Consider the following 18,777-nt stretch of genomic DNA (forward strand, 5'->3'; position numbering starts at 1 on the left):
CTACCTTCAGCTCGTTCAAGTACGGGACCCAGTACTTGTCCATCAGCTCCGTCCGGTACTTCTTGGTGAAATAGCCGACGTAGGACACGAAGGCCGTAATCAGCAGCACGTCCCCACACAGAGTCTTCTCCTGCTCCCGGAAGTTCTCCACAGACTCAGCCCAGCGAACGTTTTCTGATGCCAGTCCCCCGACAAGCCTGCAGCGACAGGCGCGCCAGTTGGAGTAGGGGGGAGAGGTGTGGTTGAGAGAGGCGTGCCAGTTGGCGGGGGAGGCGCGCTGGTCGGAGGAGGGGGGAGAGGCGTGCCGGCCGGGGGGGAGGCACACTGGTCAGAGGAGGGGGGAGAGGCGCACTGGTCGGAGGAGGGGGGAGAGGCGTGCCGGTCGGGGGGGAGGCGCACTGGTCAGAGGAGGGGGGAGAGGCGCACTGGTCAGAGGAGGGGGGAGAGGCGTGCCGGTCGGGGGGGAGGCGCACTGGTCAGAGGAGGGGGGAGAGGCGCACTGGTCAGAGGAGGGGGGAGAGGCGTGCCGGTCGGGGGGGAGGCGCACTGGTCGGAGGAGGGGGGAGAGGCGTGTCGGTCGGGGGGGAGGCGCACTGGTCGGAGGAGGGGGGAGAGGCGCACTGGTCAGGGGGGAGGCGCACTGGTCGGAGGAGGAGGGAGAGGCGCACTGGTCGGAGGAGGGGGGAGAGGCGTGCCGGTCGGGGGGGAGGCGCACTGGTCGGAGGAGGGGGGAGAGGCGTGCCGGTCGGGGGGGAGGCGCGCTGGTCGGAGGAGGGGGGAAAGGCGTGCCGGTCGGGGGGGAGGCGCACTGGTCAGAGGAGGGGGGAGAGGCGTGCCGGTCGGGGGGGAGGCGCACTGGTCGGAGGAGGGGGGAGAGGCGTGCCGGTCGGAGGGGGGAGGCGCACTGGTCGGAGGAGGAGGGAGAGGCGCACTGGTCGGGGGGAGGCGCGCTGGTTGGAGGAGGGGGGAGAGGCGTGCCGGTCGGGGGGGAGGCGTGCCGGTCGGAGGAGGGGGGAGAGGTGTGCCGGTCGGGGGGAGGCACGCTGGTCAGAGGAGGGGGGAGAGGCGTGCCGGTCGGGGGGGGAGGCGCGCTGGTCGGAGGAGGGGGGAGAGGCGTGCTGGTCGGGGGGAGGCGCGCTGGTCGGAGGAGGGGGGAGAGGCGTGCCGGCCGGGGGGGGGGAGGCGCGCTGGTCGGAGGAGGGGGGAGAGGCGCACTGGTCGGGGGGAGGCGCGCTGGTCGGAGGAGGGGGGAGAGGCGTGTCGGTCGGGGGGAGGCGCACTGGTCGGAGGAGGGGGGAGAGGCACACTGGTCGGGGGGAGAGGCGCGCTGGTCGGAGGAGGGGGGAGAGGCGTGCCGGTCGGGGGGGGGGGGAGGCGCACTGGTCGGAGGAGGGGGGAGAGGCGTGCCGGTCGGGGGGGAGGCGTGCCGGTCGGAGGAGGGGGGAGAGGCGCGCTGGTCGGAGGAGGGGGGAGAGGCGCACTGGTCGGGGGGAGGCGCGCTGGTCGGAGGAGGGGGGAGAGGCGTGCTGGTCGGGGGGGAGGCGTGCCGGTCGGAGGAGGGGGGAGAGGCGTGCCGGTCGGAGGAGGGGGGAGTGGGGCACCCGTCGGGGGGGAAGAGGTGTGCCGATGCGCGGGGGAGGAGAAACCAGTTGCTGAGGATACATCTTCCCAGCAGAGACTTGCGAAGGGTGCATGGCGGGGGGGGGGGTTTGTGTCTCCCCATGGCGGGGGGGGGGGTTTGTGTCTCCCCATGGCGGGGGGGGGGGGTTTGTGTCTCCCCAGCAGGTGCCGCTGCCGCTCTACCTGTTCGCTAAGGTGATGACTCGGTTGGTAGCATCAGCCTCTTGCTGGCACTTGATCTTTTCAGCCGTCGCCTTTTCAAACTCGGCTGTGAGCGTGGCTAGGTTGGCGTTCAGGTCCTGTCGAGAGGTTCGCAGTCAGCCAGGGAAGCCGGGGCCTGCGTGCGGCCGGCGGAGGGAGAGAGCCGCATCCCTCACGACTCCTTGGTAGCAAATGTCTCCGACCGGGGTGCTACCGCCTGCTAGGAGCCGGCCCCACTTCCCTCCGGCGCCGGGCCCCGCCTGTCGCCAGTGACCGGGCTGTGGCCACGGGCGGCAGGTCGGGCTGGGATCGCTGGAGCACGAGTGACCCACACTTACCGCAATCTTGTTTTTAATGCGACTGAGTTTCTCCTGCGCCTCCGCCAGCTCCGCGTTAGCCTCCTCCAGGGCCTGCCTCTTGGGCGCCACGTCGCAGTACACCTCGTAGAAGCGCACGATGTTCAAACACCAGGAGCACAGGCCGGCTGCAGCCGTGGACTTGGAGAGGATGAACTCGGGGTCGAAGGTTGGGTCTGACTGGTAGGGCCTGGGGACAGAACACGAAGCGGGACGGTGCTGTGAGCTCCCCTGGGCTCTGGGCCGGTTCCCCTGCTCTCTGCCTGGGAGCGCCCGGCTTAACCCGCCACGGGCCTGGTTTCCTGGGGCTCCCTGACTGGCTGCCGCAGCAGAGCAGAGGAGGGTCCCCGGGGAGGCGCAGCAGAATCCGGCTTTCCGCAGGCCCATTCATTCTACCACAGCTCCCGATGAAACCAGGCAGGCGGGCTGCCCAGCTCGTCCCCTGGGCCCGGGCTCGGCAGGTGGCGAACCTGACGGCTTGCTGGCTCCTGGGGACCTGGCCAGGAAGCTGGCTCAGGAACTTTTCTAAATTCCATTTTGGGTCGGAGTTCCCTGAGCCGCGCCGACACGGCTGGAGAAAGGTGAATTTTCTCCCTCGCCCCTGCAGATCCCTGCCCACCGCCGGGGGTGGAGGCCACGGGACGGGAGTCTGAGAGGGGCTCGGAGGGGCATGTTTCTCGTCTTGCTGGAGGGCCCAGAGCAGGGGCCGTGCCCCTAAACACCGGCCACTCCCAGCCCCCGGGCCTGACGGGCAGCGTGTGCATCAGAGACCCAGCAGCTCAGAGAGGGTCTCCGCGCTGCTCGCTCCCAGCTCGCCGGCCCGCAAACAGCCCAGAGACTGGCCTGGCTGTGAGTGTCGGGCTGTGGAACCAGGAGCAGGCCGTGGCCGGGTGCCGTGGGCGAGAGACGCCGGGCCTTTCCAAGGCCCAAAGGATCGAGCCCCCCCCGTGTCGCTGCGCGCCGGGCCAGCGGGCTCAGGCTCACTCACTTAAATGCTTTCAGGCAGGGCTCCGGGATGTGCTCCTTATCGTACTTCTTCAGGGAATCCAGGAAAGAGTCGACTTTCCCCATCATGATTTTCGCCGCCTTCCAGCTTTTGTCCTTGGGGATCTTGCCCCCGGGGGCCGTGAGGATCATCACAGCTGCCGTGACATTGACCACGGCCTCGGGGGGCGAGCCGAACGACTTCAGCTCCGTCAGGTTGTTCTGCAGAGGCCGGGAGTCGGCGCAGTCACCGGTTGGGCTCCGGAGACGTGGGTCGCGGCCGGCTCTGGATCCAGCCGGGCCGTGCGTGTGCAGGAACCTCCCTGCTCCCGGCCCCGGGGGAGCTCGCCGCCCACCTTCCCCTCCCAGGCCGTAGCGCTGGGGCGCGGGAGCGCTGCATCCCTCCCTGACGCCTGCGGGGCCCCCCCACACCCTGCCCCACCAGGAGGCAAAGCAGGGCGGCCGTTCCCTCCCCACGCAGGCAGGTACTGACCTTATTGAGCGTGTCCAGAGCCTCCTGTGCTGCTTGCAAAGCGGGTTCTGCCTTGGCCAGGTCAGTCTCACAGGCTCTTTGCTTCTCTGTCACGTTCTGCGGGAGGCGACGCGGGAGTGAATGGGGGCGGCGCATCCCCCGGCGTGGCCTGGCTCCGGAGCGGGGAGCACTGGGGCCTTGTGCTGCCCCTGCCCGAGCCGTGCTCTCTGCCGGTGCCCGTGGCGAGGGACGGGGCCGAGGGGTTCATGCGCGGGGCAGAGGGAACTGTTGAGCTGAATGGCGGCTTATTCAACGAGGCGCTTGCCCGTCTCCCCCAGCACTGCCCTGTGTGGCACAACCCCTGCCGCCTGCAAAGCCGCTGCCCTCCCCTCTGCCTCCGCTCACGGCGCAGGCCCCAATAAAAACAACCTCAACGACGCCTCCTGGGGCGGCAGCCTGGCCCGTGGCGAAGCCCAGGTAACAGGGCTCCTGTTCCTGTCCCGCCCCCCTCACTGCCACCCCTCAGACAGGGCCCGGGGCAGGGCCTGGCCGCAGGAAAGGGGTCGCTCTCCCTGGGGTGAGCTGCAAGGGCCGGGCGAGCCAGGGGCCCCGGCGCACAGAGCTCGTTACTGAGCCCCAGCCCTGGGCAAGGCGGCTCTGCCTCTCCAGCCGTCCCGGCCCCGCCCGTGCCCCACCCCTTCCCCGGTAGGCTGGGAACTTACCGTGTTAATGACCTGGACCTTCAGCTCCTCCTCGTCGGCAATGGCCTTCTCCTTGCTCACCTTCTCCGTCTCCACCCCCACCACCTGGATCAGCTTGTCCGCGTCCTCGTTCTTCTGCTTCAGCTCCAGCTCTTGCAGAGCCAGCTTGGCCTTCAGGTCCGCGACCTGCACAGAGCGCAGCCGACACGGGAAGAGGCGGCCCCGGGTCCAGCGGGTACCTGGCATGGCCAGCGGCACCCGGCAGCCAGGGGACCACGGCTCGGCTCCACCAAAGCCACCGCTCCCCTGGCCGGGACAGTCCTTGTGCCACAGGTGCCCCTGGCGGAAGGGGGCCCGGTGACCCACCCGAGAACGAAAGGAGCGGGTGGGGCGTGCAGTGGGGCGGGACAGGGCTGGCTCCCAGCTGTGGCCTCCCTGCCCCTTTGCTGGAACTGACCCTGGCCTCCGCCCAGGCCGGGGAAGGAGGCTGCGCAGGCGGCCCAGCCCTCGGGGGGGAGGGTGTCGCGGGGCGCAGGTACCTGGGACGCGGTGCTCTGCAGCTTCATTAAGCCGTTCTCCAGCCTGTCGATTTTTGCGATGAGCTCTCTCCTCTTCTTCGTGAGCAGGTTCTGGTAGAGTTTGATCTGCTCCAGAAAGGTCTTGGGGGTTGTGTAGTTGTAGCGTCGCTCGGTGGCCAGGTAGACTTTGGACATCTCGTTTACCGTTTTGTGGACATAGGACATAAACTGGCTGATGGAGACCTTGACTTCCGGCTGCAGTAGGGCCCGAGCATGCGATCAGTTCCCCCTCCCTGCAGACGCTCAGCGAGCCCGAACGCGGCAGATACTCGGCGAGGCAGAAGCCCCAGCTCGCCCCTGCCCATGGACAGGCAGAAGGACCCGGGGAAACGGGGCAGGATGCCAGAGCGAATCGTGTCCAGCCGGGCGCCCGCGGGCTCTGTGGCCAGCCTGGGCTGCACTCCACAGCCACCCTCCCGGCGCTTTGCCCCCCAGCCAGGCTGCAGCTCCCTGTCGTGGCACGAGCTCGGGAGGGATTCACGGCCCCCGATCACCTGGTGCCGAGGCCCAAGGGAAGGGCAGCCGCAAGGCTCTCCCGGGTCCCGGGTGGAGAGGGCCCAGGCGAGCGCGGACGGGCCGGGGGCTTGCTGCTCGTAGGGCTGCCGGGTGTCCGGTTCTGACCCGCACGGTCCGGTGTTGGAGCTTTGTCGGGGGGTCCACCGGCCGGTGCCCTCTGACTCCTTGGGGCTGTCGATTGGGACGCCGTGCCAGGGTGTCCCGTGTCTTGTGGAACCACCTGGCCACCCTGCTGCTCGCGGCCACCAAAGGGTCCGGCCGCCCGCGCTCGGTGCTCACCTCGATTCCCTCCGTGTCCTCCAGGAACCTGCCACTGACCGACACCAGCGCGTCTTCCGGCCACTCGTGGAACCAGTCGATGGCCGTGCAGTTGACCACGGCAGGGAATTTCCTTGCCCGCACCCGCAGCGTAGAGCCCACGGGGGAGAAGCACAGGATCACCTGGAGCAGAGCATGGGCCAAGCTGCAGGCGGGCCGGGCGTCCTGCCGCACCCGGCCCCGCTTCACGGGCTGGGCCACCTCGGAGCCCCCGGGCGCGCAGCCCCTCTGCGCTGCTGGGTGAGGCCCTGGGGCTGAGCGTAGCCCAGGGAGCCCCGCGGGCTGGGGGCTTGGGTGCCGGCCCTTGGGCCTCTCTCAGAAGCTGTTTCCAGGCATGTTCTGGGACAAGCCCTGGGAGAGGGGAGAAGGCAACGGGCCCTGGGCTCTGGGGGGGGGGGGCTATTTTCACAAGCATTCAGCACCCCCCAAGGGGCCAGATCTTTAAATACCAGCCCCCACTTGGGTGTCTGACACACTGAACTCTTTTGAAACCCATCCTACCGCTCCCCCATGGCCAGCTACCCCCTCCCCCTCCACGGCCAGCTACCCCCCCCTCCACGGCCAGCTACCCCCCCCTCCACGGCCAGCTATCTCCCCCCTACGGCCAGCTACCCCCCCCACGGCCAGCTACCTCCTCCCCCCCACGGCCAGCTACCCCCCCCCTCCACAGCCAGCTATCTCCCCCCCTACGGCCAGCTACCTCCTCCCCCACACACGGCCAGCTACTCCCCCCACACACAAACATACACAGCTGGCTACACCCTTCCCCCTCCACAGAGCCAGCTACCTGACACACACACACACACACACACACACACACACACCCCGACCTTTAGCTGCCGCCTGACTTTGTCGATAAAGTATTTCCACACACACACACACACACACACACACCCCGACCTTTAGCTGCCGCCTGACTTTGTCGATAAAGTATTTCCACACACACACACACACACACACACACACACACACACACACACACACACACACCCCCCGACCTTTAGCTGCCGCCTGACTTTGTCGATAAAGTATTTCCACACACACACACACACACACACACCCCGACCTTTAGCTGCCGCCTGACTTTGTCGATAAAGTATTTACACACACACACACACACAGACACACACACAGACACACACACACACCCCGACCTTTAGCTGCCGCCTGACTTTGTCGATAAAGTATTTCCAGCAGTTCTCCCTGGTGTCCTGCAGGCCGAGGGATTTTACTTGTGGCCGCATGGCGCCGATGATATTTTCCACTTCGTCGTCCTGGAAGAGGCCGGGGATCTCGCCGGAGGCCAGGAGATCGTTGATCAGCACCAGGAATTGCTCCTCGGCCACCTGGGAGTCGGTCATGAGGAAGACGGTGGGCGTGTTCTTCACGGCTGCTTTGATGTACTGCGAGGCCAGGTCCAGCTAGGGCCAGGGGGACATGGTCAGCCTGGCGCTGCTCCTGGCTGTCCCATGGCGAGCAGGGGGTGGGGCGGGGGCATCGCTCCGAGCCTGGAGCTGGCAGGCCGGGCGGGGCCAGGAGGGGCCAGTGGACCTGTGGGTCGGGGAAAGCCTCGGCTGGGCCATGGCGGGACTCAGCAGCCACGCCTCCGGTGCCGGCCTGCGCGAGCCCAGCCCAGGGCCAGTCTGCGGGCGGGGCGGGGCGGGGCGGGTTCTGGGCCGTGTGGCCAGAGTGCCCGGTGTGTTGTGTGCACACACGTCTGACCCCACTGCCCGCACTGCGGAGCCAGACAGGCCGACCCTGCAGCGCTCTGCACATCGCGGGGATGAGCCCAGCCGCACTAGCCAGGCCCCCAGGGCTCCTCCACGCACTTGCGCTCTGCGTGGGCCAGGTGGCGCTAAGGGCACGCGGTGCAGCTGAGATCCCCTCGCGGGAGCAAAGGCAACGGGTGCGAGTCCCGCCCAGGCAGCTGCCGCTAAGGGCCCGGGCACTAGATAGCACTGCTGGGGCACAGAGCTCTGCACTCCGGGCAGCGCCAAGGGCTGGCCGGGGGGGAGGTATGGCGCGCTCCAGGCAGCGCCAAGGGCTGGCCGGGGGGGAGGTATGGCGCACTCCGGGCAGCGCCAAGGGCTGGCTGGGGGGGGAGGTATGGCGCGCTCCGGGCAGCGCCAAGGGCTGGCCGGGGGGGAGGTATGGCGCGCTCCGGGCAGCGCCAAGGGCTGGCTGGGGGGGAGGTGTGGCGCGCTCCGGGCAGCGCCAAGGGCTGGCTGGGGGGGAGGTATGGCGCGCTCCGGGCAGCGCCAAGGGCTGGCTGGGGGGAGGTATGGCGCGCTCCGGGCAGCGCCAAGGGCTGGCTTTGGGGGGGGGGGAGGTATGGCGCGCTCCGGGCAGCGCCAAGGGCTGGCTGGGGGGGGGAGGTATGGCACACTCCGGGCAGCGCCAAGGGCTGGCTGGGGGGGAGGTATGGCGCGCTCCGGGCAGCGCCAAGGGCTGGCTGGGGGGGAGGTATGGCGCGCTCCGGGCAGCGCCGAGGGCTGGCTGGGGGGGAGGTATGGCGCGCTCCGGGCAGCGCCAAGGGCTGGCTGGGGGGAGGTATGGCGCGCTCCGGGCAGCGCCAAGAGCTGGCTGGGGGGGGAGGTATGGCGCGCTCCGGGCAGCGCCAAGGGCTGGCTGGGGGGGAGGTATGGCACGCTCCGGGCAGCGCCAAGGGCTGGCTGGGGGGAGGTATGGCGCGCTCCGGGCAGCGCCAAGGGCTGGCTTTGGGGGGGGAGGTATGGCGCGCTCCGGGCAGCGCCAAGGGCTGGCTGGGGGGAGGTATGGCGCGCTCCGGGCAGCGCCAAGGGCTGGCTGGGGGGAGGTATGGCGCGCTCCGGGCAGCGCCAAGGGCTGGCTGGGGGGAGGTATGGCGCGCTCCGGGCAGCGCCAAGAGCTGGCTGGGGGGGAGGTATGGCGCGCTCCGGGCAGCGCCGAGGGCTGGCTGGGGGGGAGGTATGGCGCGCTCCGGGCAGCGCCGAGGGCTGGCTGGGGGGGAGGTATGGCGCGCTCCGGGCAGCGCCGAGGGCTGGCTGGGGGGGAGGTATGGCGCGCTCCGGGCAGCGCCGAGGGCTGGCTGGGGGGGAGGTATGGCGCGCTCCGGGCAGCGCCGAGGGCTGGCTGGGGGGGAGGTATGGCGCGCTCCGGGCAGCCTGGCACCGCACTTGGATGCCCACGTGGAACCCGGGCCGGGCCGTACCTCGCAGAAGCTAAACCCTCCCTATTCCACCGGCTGGCGGAGTCCCATCTTGCTGCAGACAGGAGTCGGGGGCCCCAACGCGCCGTCCCCCGGAGCCTGGCAGCCCCGTTGCTGGCACTAGCATAGAGCCCTGCCTGGTTGCGGACGCGCTCGCTGGCGACAATGTTGCTGCATCAGTGTCGTGACCCACCGCCCTGAGTGCGCTGCAGTGGCCCCCTCCCATCTGGCCAGGGCTCTGGGCCACCCGCTCCGCCCCGGCCCCATGCCCATCCAGAGCCCGCATCTCTCCTAACAGCCACCGCTGCCGTGCTGCCCGGCGTGGCCCACGGGCTGTGGCCAGGCTGGGCCTATCACTGGCCCCTCCCAGGCTCTGTCGGTCCTGTTGCGGGTCTCAGAGCCGGAACCCTGCCCAGAGCACAAAGGAACGATACATCCGACCGGAGAGCGGGAGGCCTGTGTAGCCGTCGGATTGATGCAAGGCGCTGGCTTGGCAGGCTGCTAGCCCTATGAGCCTGCACTCTGTGCGGAGCAGATCGGCTTCCCCCAGCCGGGGGCAGGCCGGCCCGTGCTCACCTTGAGGTCTGGAATTCCATAGCCTTTCTTCAGCGTGATCTGAAACACGTCCAGCGCGCTGATGTAGGCGGCCAGCCGGGACAGGCTTTGCTTTCCGCTGCCTCCCACGCCCACCAGCAAGGCGTTCCCGCGGGGGGACTCCAAGATCCGATTAATGCGGCAGATGTGAGACACGGCGTCTTCGAACAGCACCTGGGCGGAGCACACGGGAGAGGCCGTTCCTGGCCTGAGCCACCACAAGCACTGGCACCATGCCCGGCCAGGCATCTCAGCCACAGGGCCCGGACAGGCAACCCGGCCACAGGGCCCGGCCAGGCAACCCGGCCACACGGCCCGGCCAGGCAACCCAGCCACACGGCCCGGCCAGGCAACCCGGCCACAGGGCCCGGACAGGCAACCCGGCCACAGGGCCCGGACAGGCAACTCGGCCACAGGGCCCGGACAGGCAACCCGGCCACACGGCCCGGCCAGGCAACCCGGCCACACGGCCCACGGAGCTTGTGCAACAGGAGGGACAAGCCGAACTCTGTCTCGCTGCGCTCCCGGCCCGGCTCACCAGGCTCATGACGGCGTTGACCTCGTTGTACGAGTCCAGAGCCTCCACCAGCAGCTTGTTCAGGTTCTGCGAGTCGGCCACAGGGAGGTACTTGGGCTCACCAATGCCCTGGGCAAAGTGGCAGTAGATGTTGGGCTTGGCAAACAGCAGGCCCTCGCCCAGCTCCTGGAGAGAGAGGCAGAAAATGACGCTCGTCCCTAGTGACCGGCCGCTTCCCCCTCCCCGTCTGCGTCTGCCGCCCAAACTCTGTCGCCCCTCCAGCCAGCCCCACAGCGGAATGTCTCCCTCCACCTGGGAGCGTTTCGAGGGTGGGGCTTCCTCTTGCTGCTGGCTGGGGTGCGCCTGGCGCAGAGCCCTGCAGATGGGGGAGGCTCTCCGTGGGCACGGGGTGGCCTGCACACACTCGGCTGCAGGATCAGGCCGTCCGCCACACCGGCTCTCCCAGCCACGGCTGCTTCCGCCACTGACCCCTCTCCGCCCCATGCCCAGCCAGCCACTCACCCAGCAACACGGCCCAGGCGGTCACCTCCGGCTCCTGGCCCCGCTGCAACCCGCCACTTGGGCTGAGGCCGTGTCCTGGCCTCCCACGTCCCCCCGCCCCGAACTGGACACAGACCGGTCAAGAGAAATGGTCGCTGGGAGCCGTACGCCGCGCTGCCCTGCCCTGCCCTGCCCTGCCCTGCCGTGCTGGAATGGAACAGACGGGCATCTCTGCCCAGGCCAGCAGGGGCCGGGCGCCCATTTGCGGTGGCCAAGGGTGGCTCAGAAGATAGCCCTGGCCGAGCTCGCTTTTACCCGCCATGGGAAGCCCGTCACAGCCAGCTGGGGCTCAGCCAGAGCCACGCTCCCCGCGAACGCGACAACCAGCACTTACGCCGTTTTGAGATGACTCCAGTTCCCACCCTGAAAATCAGACTAGGGCCAGCTCGAGGCAGAAGGTGCATCTCGGCAAGTGGGTCTCAGCTGGTACTAACTCCCAAGCCGCTGGGAGTGCAAGCGTGACCCTCTGAGCCCGGCTCTGGGAGCAGCTCGGAGTCAGACGCTCAGTGCGTGCAAGCGGCTTACGTCAAAGTACTTTTTACAGGTCGCGGCGAGGACTCGGCCGAAGCTTTCTTTGTCTTTCTCGTCGATGAGTTTGTCTCCATAGACTCGCTCAGCTTCGTGGAGCCAGAGCCGGACCAGGTCGAGCGGCGTCTTCAGGCATTCAGCCGTGGAGAACAGCAATCCCTGCAACACACAAACCCTTCAGTCCCCAGCGCTGGAGGAAGCTAATGGCAGAGACGCAGGGAGGGAGAAGGAAGAGCCAGGCCAACCCAACGCGCTCTACCTGGAAGATGTTCGAGAGGTCCCGGAGGTTGAACACGTAGTGGAACTTGATGGCCGTAGGCAGGAAGGAGGATGTAATTTTCTGGTGTAAGGCTGTTTATGGGGAAACACACGGCCGGTGAGAGCAGCTGGGTGCACCGAGCACGCACGGCAAAGGGGGGATATTTTTCTTCAAACAAGGCTCGCGCTTTTCCCCCTCTCCAGTTACTTGCTGCACAATTCCCACGTCCGCTCAGACCTAACTACAGAACCGGGTCTGGTGGAACTTTGAAATAAACTCTCTTTTCTCGGGGCCAGGCTGCCTTGGGCCAGGCTGCGAGACGGAGGAGGTGGTGAGGACGCGGAGCGCTGGCTGAATTACAGCCACTGCCCACAGGGAGCCGCAAGGCAGGAAGAGGTTCTTGTCGCCAGTCTGTGTGAGAGAACCGAGGCAGAACCAGAATGAAACCAGATCCTTTCCAAGAGGGTTGGACCCTTCCCAGCGCTGGCCAGGGGCTTTGAAACGTGTGCGACGCCAGGGGCTCCCCGTCGGATGCTGCGCTTTGTACAGGAAGGTTGTTTAAAACGAGGGTTTACCTGGCGTTGCTCAGGTCCTCATGGGGGCTCAGGGCAGGGGGGGGGGGCGCAGGAATCAGGGCAGGGGGTGGGGGGCTCAGGCCTGGGGGCTCTGGGCAGGGGCAGGGAGGCCTGGGGGGGGCGGTTTCACTGGTGCGGGTGGCGCTGCTCCAGCCACGGTGGCTCCCTGGGACTGCAGGGCCTGGCCCCAGCTGGCAGCTTCTCTGGGACAGCTGGAAATGCACTGGCCAGCCTGGCGGGGGGAGGGCTTTCCTGGCAGCTCCTTATGAGGGGGAGGGTTTGGGGGCAGGGAAGCCACTTACCCATGGTTGGTGGCCAGCAACAGAGAGAGCCCTGGTCACTCTCTTACTGGTGTGACCGCCCCCTGCTGCCACTGCATGATACCTGTCCCCTGGTCACTGACCCCCCTTCCGTGTGCGGAGAAGCAATCCCATTCCAGGCACAGCCCCTTGTCCTGGCACAGCCCGGCCTGGCTTTGAGTTGGGAGAAGGGAAAGCTGCCTGCCAGGTGCGGGGGCCTGGCGCTGACCGGTTGGGGGAGCTCTTGGACAAGTGGTCTGACGGACAGCCAGACGGACTCACAGACAAGATGCTCAGCGCTCTGGACGTGGATTCTCTCATTTCATTTATTTACAAACTTTGTTTCACGGCTACTCGTCCTGCTGCCAGTCCAAGGAGAGCAGCACGAAGACGGTGGCCAAGATTCCCCGAATGTGGGGCTCTACAGCTGAGCCCCACGTCTGTAGCGAGCGGGGGCCTTGGGGCTGGGTCTCTGGGGAAAGGACTCAGCTCCCCAGCCCATAAGGCAGCAGCCAGTGGGAGCCCCCAGACCAGTGTTTCTTACATTTTTTTTATGGGAAACAAAAACAAACAAAGGGTTGGGGGAAGTTATTGAGAAAAAAGGGTTGCCTGCCCCTTTAAGGGTGGCCATTTTGAATTCTGTTCTCTGCGGCACACGGCGTGAGAAACGCCGGCCTAGGCCCTGTGACCGGGGGCCGTTCCGCTCGCTGCCGGGCTAGCCAGGAACTGTCCCCCAGATCCCGTGCATGGGGCAAAGCAGCGCCCCCTGGCCAGGGCTGGGACCCGAGTGTGGGGACGTCCCCGGGCCCCGCACCCTCCGCCGCAGTCCACTGGGACTCTCCGGCGGCAGGTAGAAGAGAAGGGTTATTGGGTCCCGGGGACACAGCGCAGCCCAGACTTGGAACCAGGAGCCGTCAGTGCAGCCATCGTAGGGATGGGGGGGAACGGGGCCAGGGCCCCTGCCCGGGCCCACAAGGCTCCCTCCTCCTTAGCCATCCAAAAAACTAACCCCCTCGCCCCCAGCAAGTGGTCCCAGCTCTCCAGGCAGCCCCAGCGTCAGGGTCCAGCACAGCCTGAGCTATTGTTGTGGACGTGCTAAGATGGGGCAGCCCGGGGCAGCCTCCCCTCAGTGAGGGCCAGACCCACCATTCCCATCCCCTCCCAGACAGCAGTGCAGTGCCCAGGGAAACTGAGGCACACACCCAGCGTTACACCAGAACAGCACAGGGCAGGAGGAATCACACACCACACAAGAACGTGACCAGAGGGAACACAACCCCCCTGCGCCTCCCCACCGGCCCCCTGCAGGCCAGGGGCTCAGTGTCGCTTGAGCTGTCGGCCTCGGGGGGCAGCCCCGGCACTGGGCACGTGCAGGAGAGGGCTGAGTGCAGGCGGCGGGGAATCCTGCAGCCGTCGGCCACGCGCTTTGGCCACGGCACGTGGGGTTCTCGAGCGCTCAGCGCTGCCGGCACGTCAGAGACAGAACTGCCGTGGGCCGTGCTCAAAATCCCACCCTCCCAGCTGGCCGGGGGCCCACGCCCGAGGCTGCGCAGGGGTGCCGGAGGGGCTGGGTTGACATCGCTCGTGGGCCCAGCACGCCGCTTGCAGCCCCTGGGGCCGCGCTCGCTGCTCACCCAGCACGCCGGAGATCAGTGGGGACAGGATCTTCTGGACCAGCACGGAGACGTTGCGGATGGCCATGTGCTGCGCCAGGATGGTGCTGTAGATGGTCACCAGCGCGTCCTGGCCAGGAAAGCTCACGGCAAAGACGCAGAAGTGGCGCTGGAACAAAGGCACGTCCACGCCAGCGCGTCAGGCCGGGGGAGGAGGCACGTCAGAGCCCCGTGTCCCCCGGGCAGGGCACAGAGCCGGGACGCAGCCACCCCGGCCGAGACACACCCGCCTGCCCTGCGTGTGGCTGCCTGGTCCACTCGCGGCGCCGGGCCGTACCTGGAGTCTGGAGTCGATGGTAAAGGAGCCGGATGTAGGGTTCATGCAGGCCACGTACTGGCAGTTGTGAATATCCTTTAGCGTCAGCTTGATCCGGTCATACCTAGCCAGAGGGGATACAGATGGGGCCGCGCCTAGATGCTCTGCGGCCTCGCATGAACCGGGCCCCACCTCACTGCCCCACACACTGATCCCTCCCAGCCCCCCGCCCTGGGGAGGCTGCAGCCCCACACGCTGCCCAGGAAACGCCATTTCCTGCTTCTCACAGACACACAGCGCAGGGCAGGTCCCGGCAGGGCACAGCGGCTCTGCCACGGCAGCGGTCTGGTGGGAGAAGCCTCTGTGATGTAGTGCGGGGGGGGGGGCTGTCTACTCTAATGGCCCCAGGCCCACTCTGTTGAGCATTCACTGGGTGCCATGTGGGCTGGGGGTGACCCCTACGGCCTGCGTCTGTAGCACTGCCTGGGGGGGCCCTCAGCCCCATGTCACGTAGACTGTGGCCCAGCGGTTCTCACCTGGCAGGGGAAGGGGTCTGGACAAAGGAAGGGGGTGGCCTGGGGCGGGGGCGGGGGGAAGCATATGAACCAGTCTAGGGGACACACTGTCGGCCTGTCCTCTCACGCCTGCACCAGTCCCAGGCTGGGCTGGATCCCGGAGCAGCACTAACCCGCTATTCCACTGGCTGGCGGAGTCACATCTTGCTGAGGACGGGGGGGGGGGGGGCGAGGTGCAGGGTGGGGGGGTCCCTGACGTGCCGTCACAGCCTCCCACTGACACGTGCTGTCTGCACCAGGGTAGCGCAAGAGGCTGGGTTTGCCATGCCCGGTGCGCACCAATGCCAGGCTTTCAGGGGAGCCCTGGCCAGGGGGATGGACCCACTGCTCCCTACCGCTGGGCAGCTGGGCTCGCTCCTGGCAAGGCTGGGCTGCCCTGCTCCCTCGAGATCTCGTGCTCCAGAACCGCTTGGAGACGGGCCCGTCTCTTTGGGCAGGTACAATGTGCTGACCTCGGACTCAGAAGCCCTAGTGCCAATCCTTGCTCTGCCACAGATGACCCATGTGACCTCAGTCAACTCCCTCAATCTCTCTGTGCCTCTGGCCCCATCTGGCCAGTGGGGATAATGGCAGTGTTGGCTTCAAGTCGTCACTGTCAAGTCTCAAGTCGCGTCTCGAGGCCCTAAAGGCACTTTCGCGTCAAGTCCCAAGTCATGTCTCAAGTCTTAATTTAAAAATGTCCCGTCACTTTTGTCCAAGCCATCAATAGCGACATTTTCAGACAATTGTTTCACCAAGTCGATTTAACAAAATTAGCAAGTCTCACGTCGAGTCGCAAGTCACAAACGAACCCGAGTCGCGTCTCAAGTCGAGTCACCTTGGCGACTTATGTCGGACTCGAGTTCCAGTCGTGGGACTCGAGTCAACAACTCTGGAAATGGGGAGGGTAACTACACCGGAGATTACTGGCTCTCAGCCCTCCGGTGACGGGGGCCAGGCACTCCTCAGACAGCCACACCGACCCCGTCATCGCTGCAGGGTAATCTGAGCAAGCGCCGGTCAGCACCGGGATGACACAGCTGAAGGGTTTAGCTATGCGCTGTACCAATCTGGCTTTTCTGTAGCCATGGTGGAAGGCCTGTGCTAGGCCTGAACCAGAGCCGCCTTCTGCAGCCAGACTGAAGAGCAGCAGCCAGTACTGTAAGGCCTGGAGTCACACTCACATTGCAGCTAAATTGCATTACCAAGTGTCACGCCAGGCTGTGAGGAGGGGACTTTGCCCTGTTGGCTCCCCACTGTCACCAGATAAAGGAACAGATCTCAGATGGGTAAAGAAAACGTAAGTCGCAGCGTTCTGTCTGGCAAGAAACCGCGTACCAGTACTGGAGGTTGTGGGATCCCCAGCCTATGAGCACTGTCATCACACTTTCCTGTTGTTCGACTGTGTGATCTCTGTCTGGTTTGTGACTGTTCCTGTCTGCTGGATAATTCATTTTGCCAGGTGTAAATCAGTTAAGGTGGTGGGGTGTGCCGTAGTGGGGGTACCTTGCTGGTTGCTAGGCTTGGGCTGGGGGTGACCCCACTGGCTGCTGCCTGTACCACGGCCCAGCCGAGTAGCTGATGGGACAGGGGGGTGACCTGTTCTACCAGTTACCCCCAGGGAGAGGAACAAAGGAAGGTGGATGCTGCCCCTGGCTGGGGGGCAGGGCTGGAGGGGACGGTCTTTAGTTTCTGTCTGGGAAGCAGGGGAGAAGGAGCTAGGGAGGGGTTGGGATTGTAGGGCCCAGCCACCCCCCATCTCAAGGGGGGGCACTGAGGCCTCCTAGCCCCTGTTCCTGTAACCAGATTCCATCTGTGCTGTGCTGTATCCTGGAGAAGCAATAAACTCCCTCTGTTCTACTGGCTGGGGGAGTCTGTCCGTGCCACTACGGGGGTGCAGGAGATGGGAAAACCCCAACGCGCCGTCACACGGGGTATGATTGGTTAGGTAATTTTGTTATGATTGGTTAGTAAATTTATACTAAAATAATTGGTTACGGTCAAGCTAAGCAGGACTCAGGCTTCATTATATAAACTGGGGTCCAAGAAGAAGACGAAAGGGAAGAGGATCAGAAGTCACAGAAGCAGAAGGAAAGAAGCAAAAGGCTGGAAGACCAAAGGAAGACGAGGAACACCGAGGAGAAGGGGGAAGACCTGGAAGAAGAATTCACCTCCGAGAGACAGCCTGAGACCAGACTGTGCCGTGCAGCTAGGATCCAGAGAGACTGACCTTGCCTGGCCAACAGGGGAAGTCGCCTGTACCAGGGTTGGGGAGCATGACACTGCGTGCTTAGCACGTGTACTCTGCTTGCTTGGGAATTGTCAATAAATAGAGGGTAAGGACATTACTGTGTGAGGCTCTTTCGGTGCCTAAGATCCTGCAAAACCCGCAGGAAGTTGCGCTCTGAGCCCTAGGAATTGGGTGAGGGTGGGTGTGTAAATTCACAGGGTTGCACCCTGTGCCCTAGGAACGGGGTAAAGGTGGACGGGATAGAGAAATGTGTGCGGGTAGCAGCGCTTACCAGTGCCCGTGGTCCATGTGCTGCCTGATCAGCGTGTGCGGAGCGACTGTGCCATACTTATCCACTTCAGGCATGTTCATATCATCTATGAAGTAAATCAGCTTCTTCGTGCCTGGCGGACCAAAGTTTCTCCCCGATTTCTTCTCCAAGGGCTTTTCGAGAATAGCTGCAGGACGACAGCAATGCCGAGCTCATCACTCTGCCGCCACCGCCCCCCACGCGCTGGGCCCGCCGCCACGCCGCTTCCCGCCAGGCCTTACCCTGCAGCATGGCTGAGGTCGTGTAGAAGTTGAAGGGCACGGCCTGGACCAGGTAGTCATCAGTGTTCAGCGCCTGCAGCTTGTCTACCATCATGACCGACTTCCCTGTGCCCGCGTTCCCCACCAGCATCACAGGCCATTTCTTGGCCATCAGCAGGTCCATGAAATAGCGAATCCGGATGGTTTCTGTCGTGTGGACCACAGAAGCCTGTGGAAAAGTCACCAGTGGGACGGGATTCTCAGCAAGTTTCAACAGGCTGGGTGTGGTGACAGCTGGGGCTGCTCCAGCGTTAACCTCTCAGGTGCTGGGTTATTCCACGGGGGCTTGTTGCTGTTACAGAACTGGACACACATCAAATACAGCCCCCCAAAAGAACAGCCGGTCTGCCCGGCGTTGTGGTCAGTCCATGCCCTGGCAGGTCCCCCCCTCCCTTGCGGTTTTCAACAGGTACAAAGCCACAGGATACGCGGAAATGTCAGAAGAACCAGGAGCATTGTCTCACGCTGCACGCCGGGGAGCTTGGGCGGGGGAGTTGGCGATCCCCCTGCAGAACGAGTCCTAACCCGAGGGGGAGCTGGCTTGCCTGTTTCTCTTTCAGATTATTTCAGATACTGGTCAGTGCTGGGGGAGGGGCCAATAAATTAGTAAGTAAAGAAAAACGAAAGAACCACAAAAGATCACGTTAGGGAATTACCTGCAAAGGGACCTCTGGGTCCAGCTCGAATGGAGGCACCTTATCGTTCCAAGGCAGGAATTTCTTACTCTCCGGGTCTATGTAATAGTCGAAGATCGTCCCTTGAGACGGAAACTTGATGGTTTTAAATTCATTCACCCACCACTTGCTGAACTCCACACGATAGTCCACGAGCTGGGGAGGGGAAAGGCGCAGCCTGGTCGGGCAGTGGCGGGTCTTGGAGAATTTATCTTCTCCGCTCAGTTGACACCCATCTTTGTATCCTCTGGCCTCCTATCTCGTGACCCACGTTTGTGAGCTCACACCAGCGGGCCAGGGGACACGATAACCCTCAGCCACTTTCTCCTTTCTCCCTGCTGTGCCTGGCTCGGACCAAGAGCCTTCGACACGGTTCCAGGTACTCGCCCGCGCTTTCTTCTTCCTCGCAGCCCCCAGGCCAGGGGTGTTTTACAACACGGTGCCTCCACTCTCTGCAAAGTGGTCCCGTCACCCCAACAGGCAGCCTCTCCCGGCCAAAGCCCCCACCCAGGCCCCAGAGTGGAGCGCAACCG

The 18,777-nt window shown here is 65.3% G+C and overlaps 1 protein-coding gene across 5 annotated transcripts in view; it reads right to left on the reverse strand.

The window, feature by feature from the left end:
* Positions 1-18,777, reverse strand: part of DNAH17 (dynein axonemal heavy chain 17) — an 88,733-nt gene that overhangs the window by 18,081 nt on the left and 51,875 nt on the right. For 4 of the 5 annotated variants that reach the window (XM_075904152.2, XM_075904149.2, XM_089771947.1 and 1 more), the window contains 18 exons: positions 18,227-18,400; positions 17,532-17,739; positions 17,272-17,437; positions 14,217-14,319; positions 13,901-14,048; positions 11,393-11,484; positions 11,131-11,292; positions 10,066-10,230; positions 9,510-9,701; positions 6,901-7,167; positions 5,708-5,869; positions 4,874-5,107; positions 4,356-4,520; positions 3,655-3,750; positions 3,166-3,383; positions 2,160-2,367; positions 1,804-1,919; positions 5-197 (listed from right to left, as the gene is read on the reverse strand). In XM_075904152.2, coding sequence (XP_075760267.2) covers positions 5-197; positions 1,804-1,919; positions 2,160-2,367; positions 3,166-3,383; positions 3,655-3,750; positions 4,356-4,520; positions 4,874-5,107; positions 5,708-5,869; positions 6,901-7,167; positions 9,510-9,701; positions 10,066-10,230; positions 11,131-11,292; positions 11,393-11,484; positions 13,901-14,048; positions 14,217-14,319; positions 17,272-17,437; positions 17,532-17,739; positions 18,227-18,400 — 3,069 coding nt within the window. The remainder of the gene's footprint in view (positions 1-4; positions 198-1,803; positions 1,920-2,159; positions 2,368-3,165; positions 3,384-3,654; positions 3,751-4,355; positions 4,521-4,873; positions 5,108-5,707; positions 5,870-6,900; positions 7,168-9,509; positions 9,702-10,065; positions 10,231-11,130; positions 11,293-11,392; positions 11,485-13,900; positions 14,049-14,216; positions 14,320-17,271; positions 17,438-17,531; positions 17,740-18,226; positions 18,401-18,777) is intronic. The other variant, XM_089771948.1, reaches the window with a different exon arrangement.

Source organism: Pelodiscus sinensis, chromosome 20, assembly GCF_052426305.1.
Source record: "Pelodiscus sinensis isolate ZL-2025 chromosome 20, ASM5242630v1, whole genome shotgun sequence".
Lineage (NCBI taxonomy): Eukaryota > Metazoa > Chordata > Testudines > Trionychidae > Pelodiscus > Pelodiscus sinensis.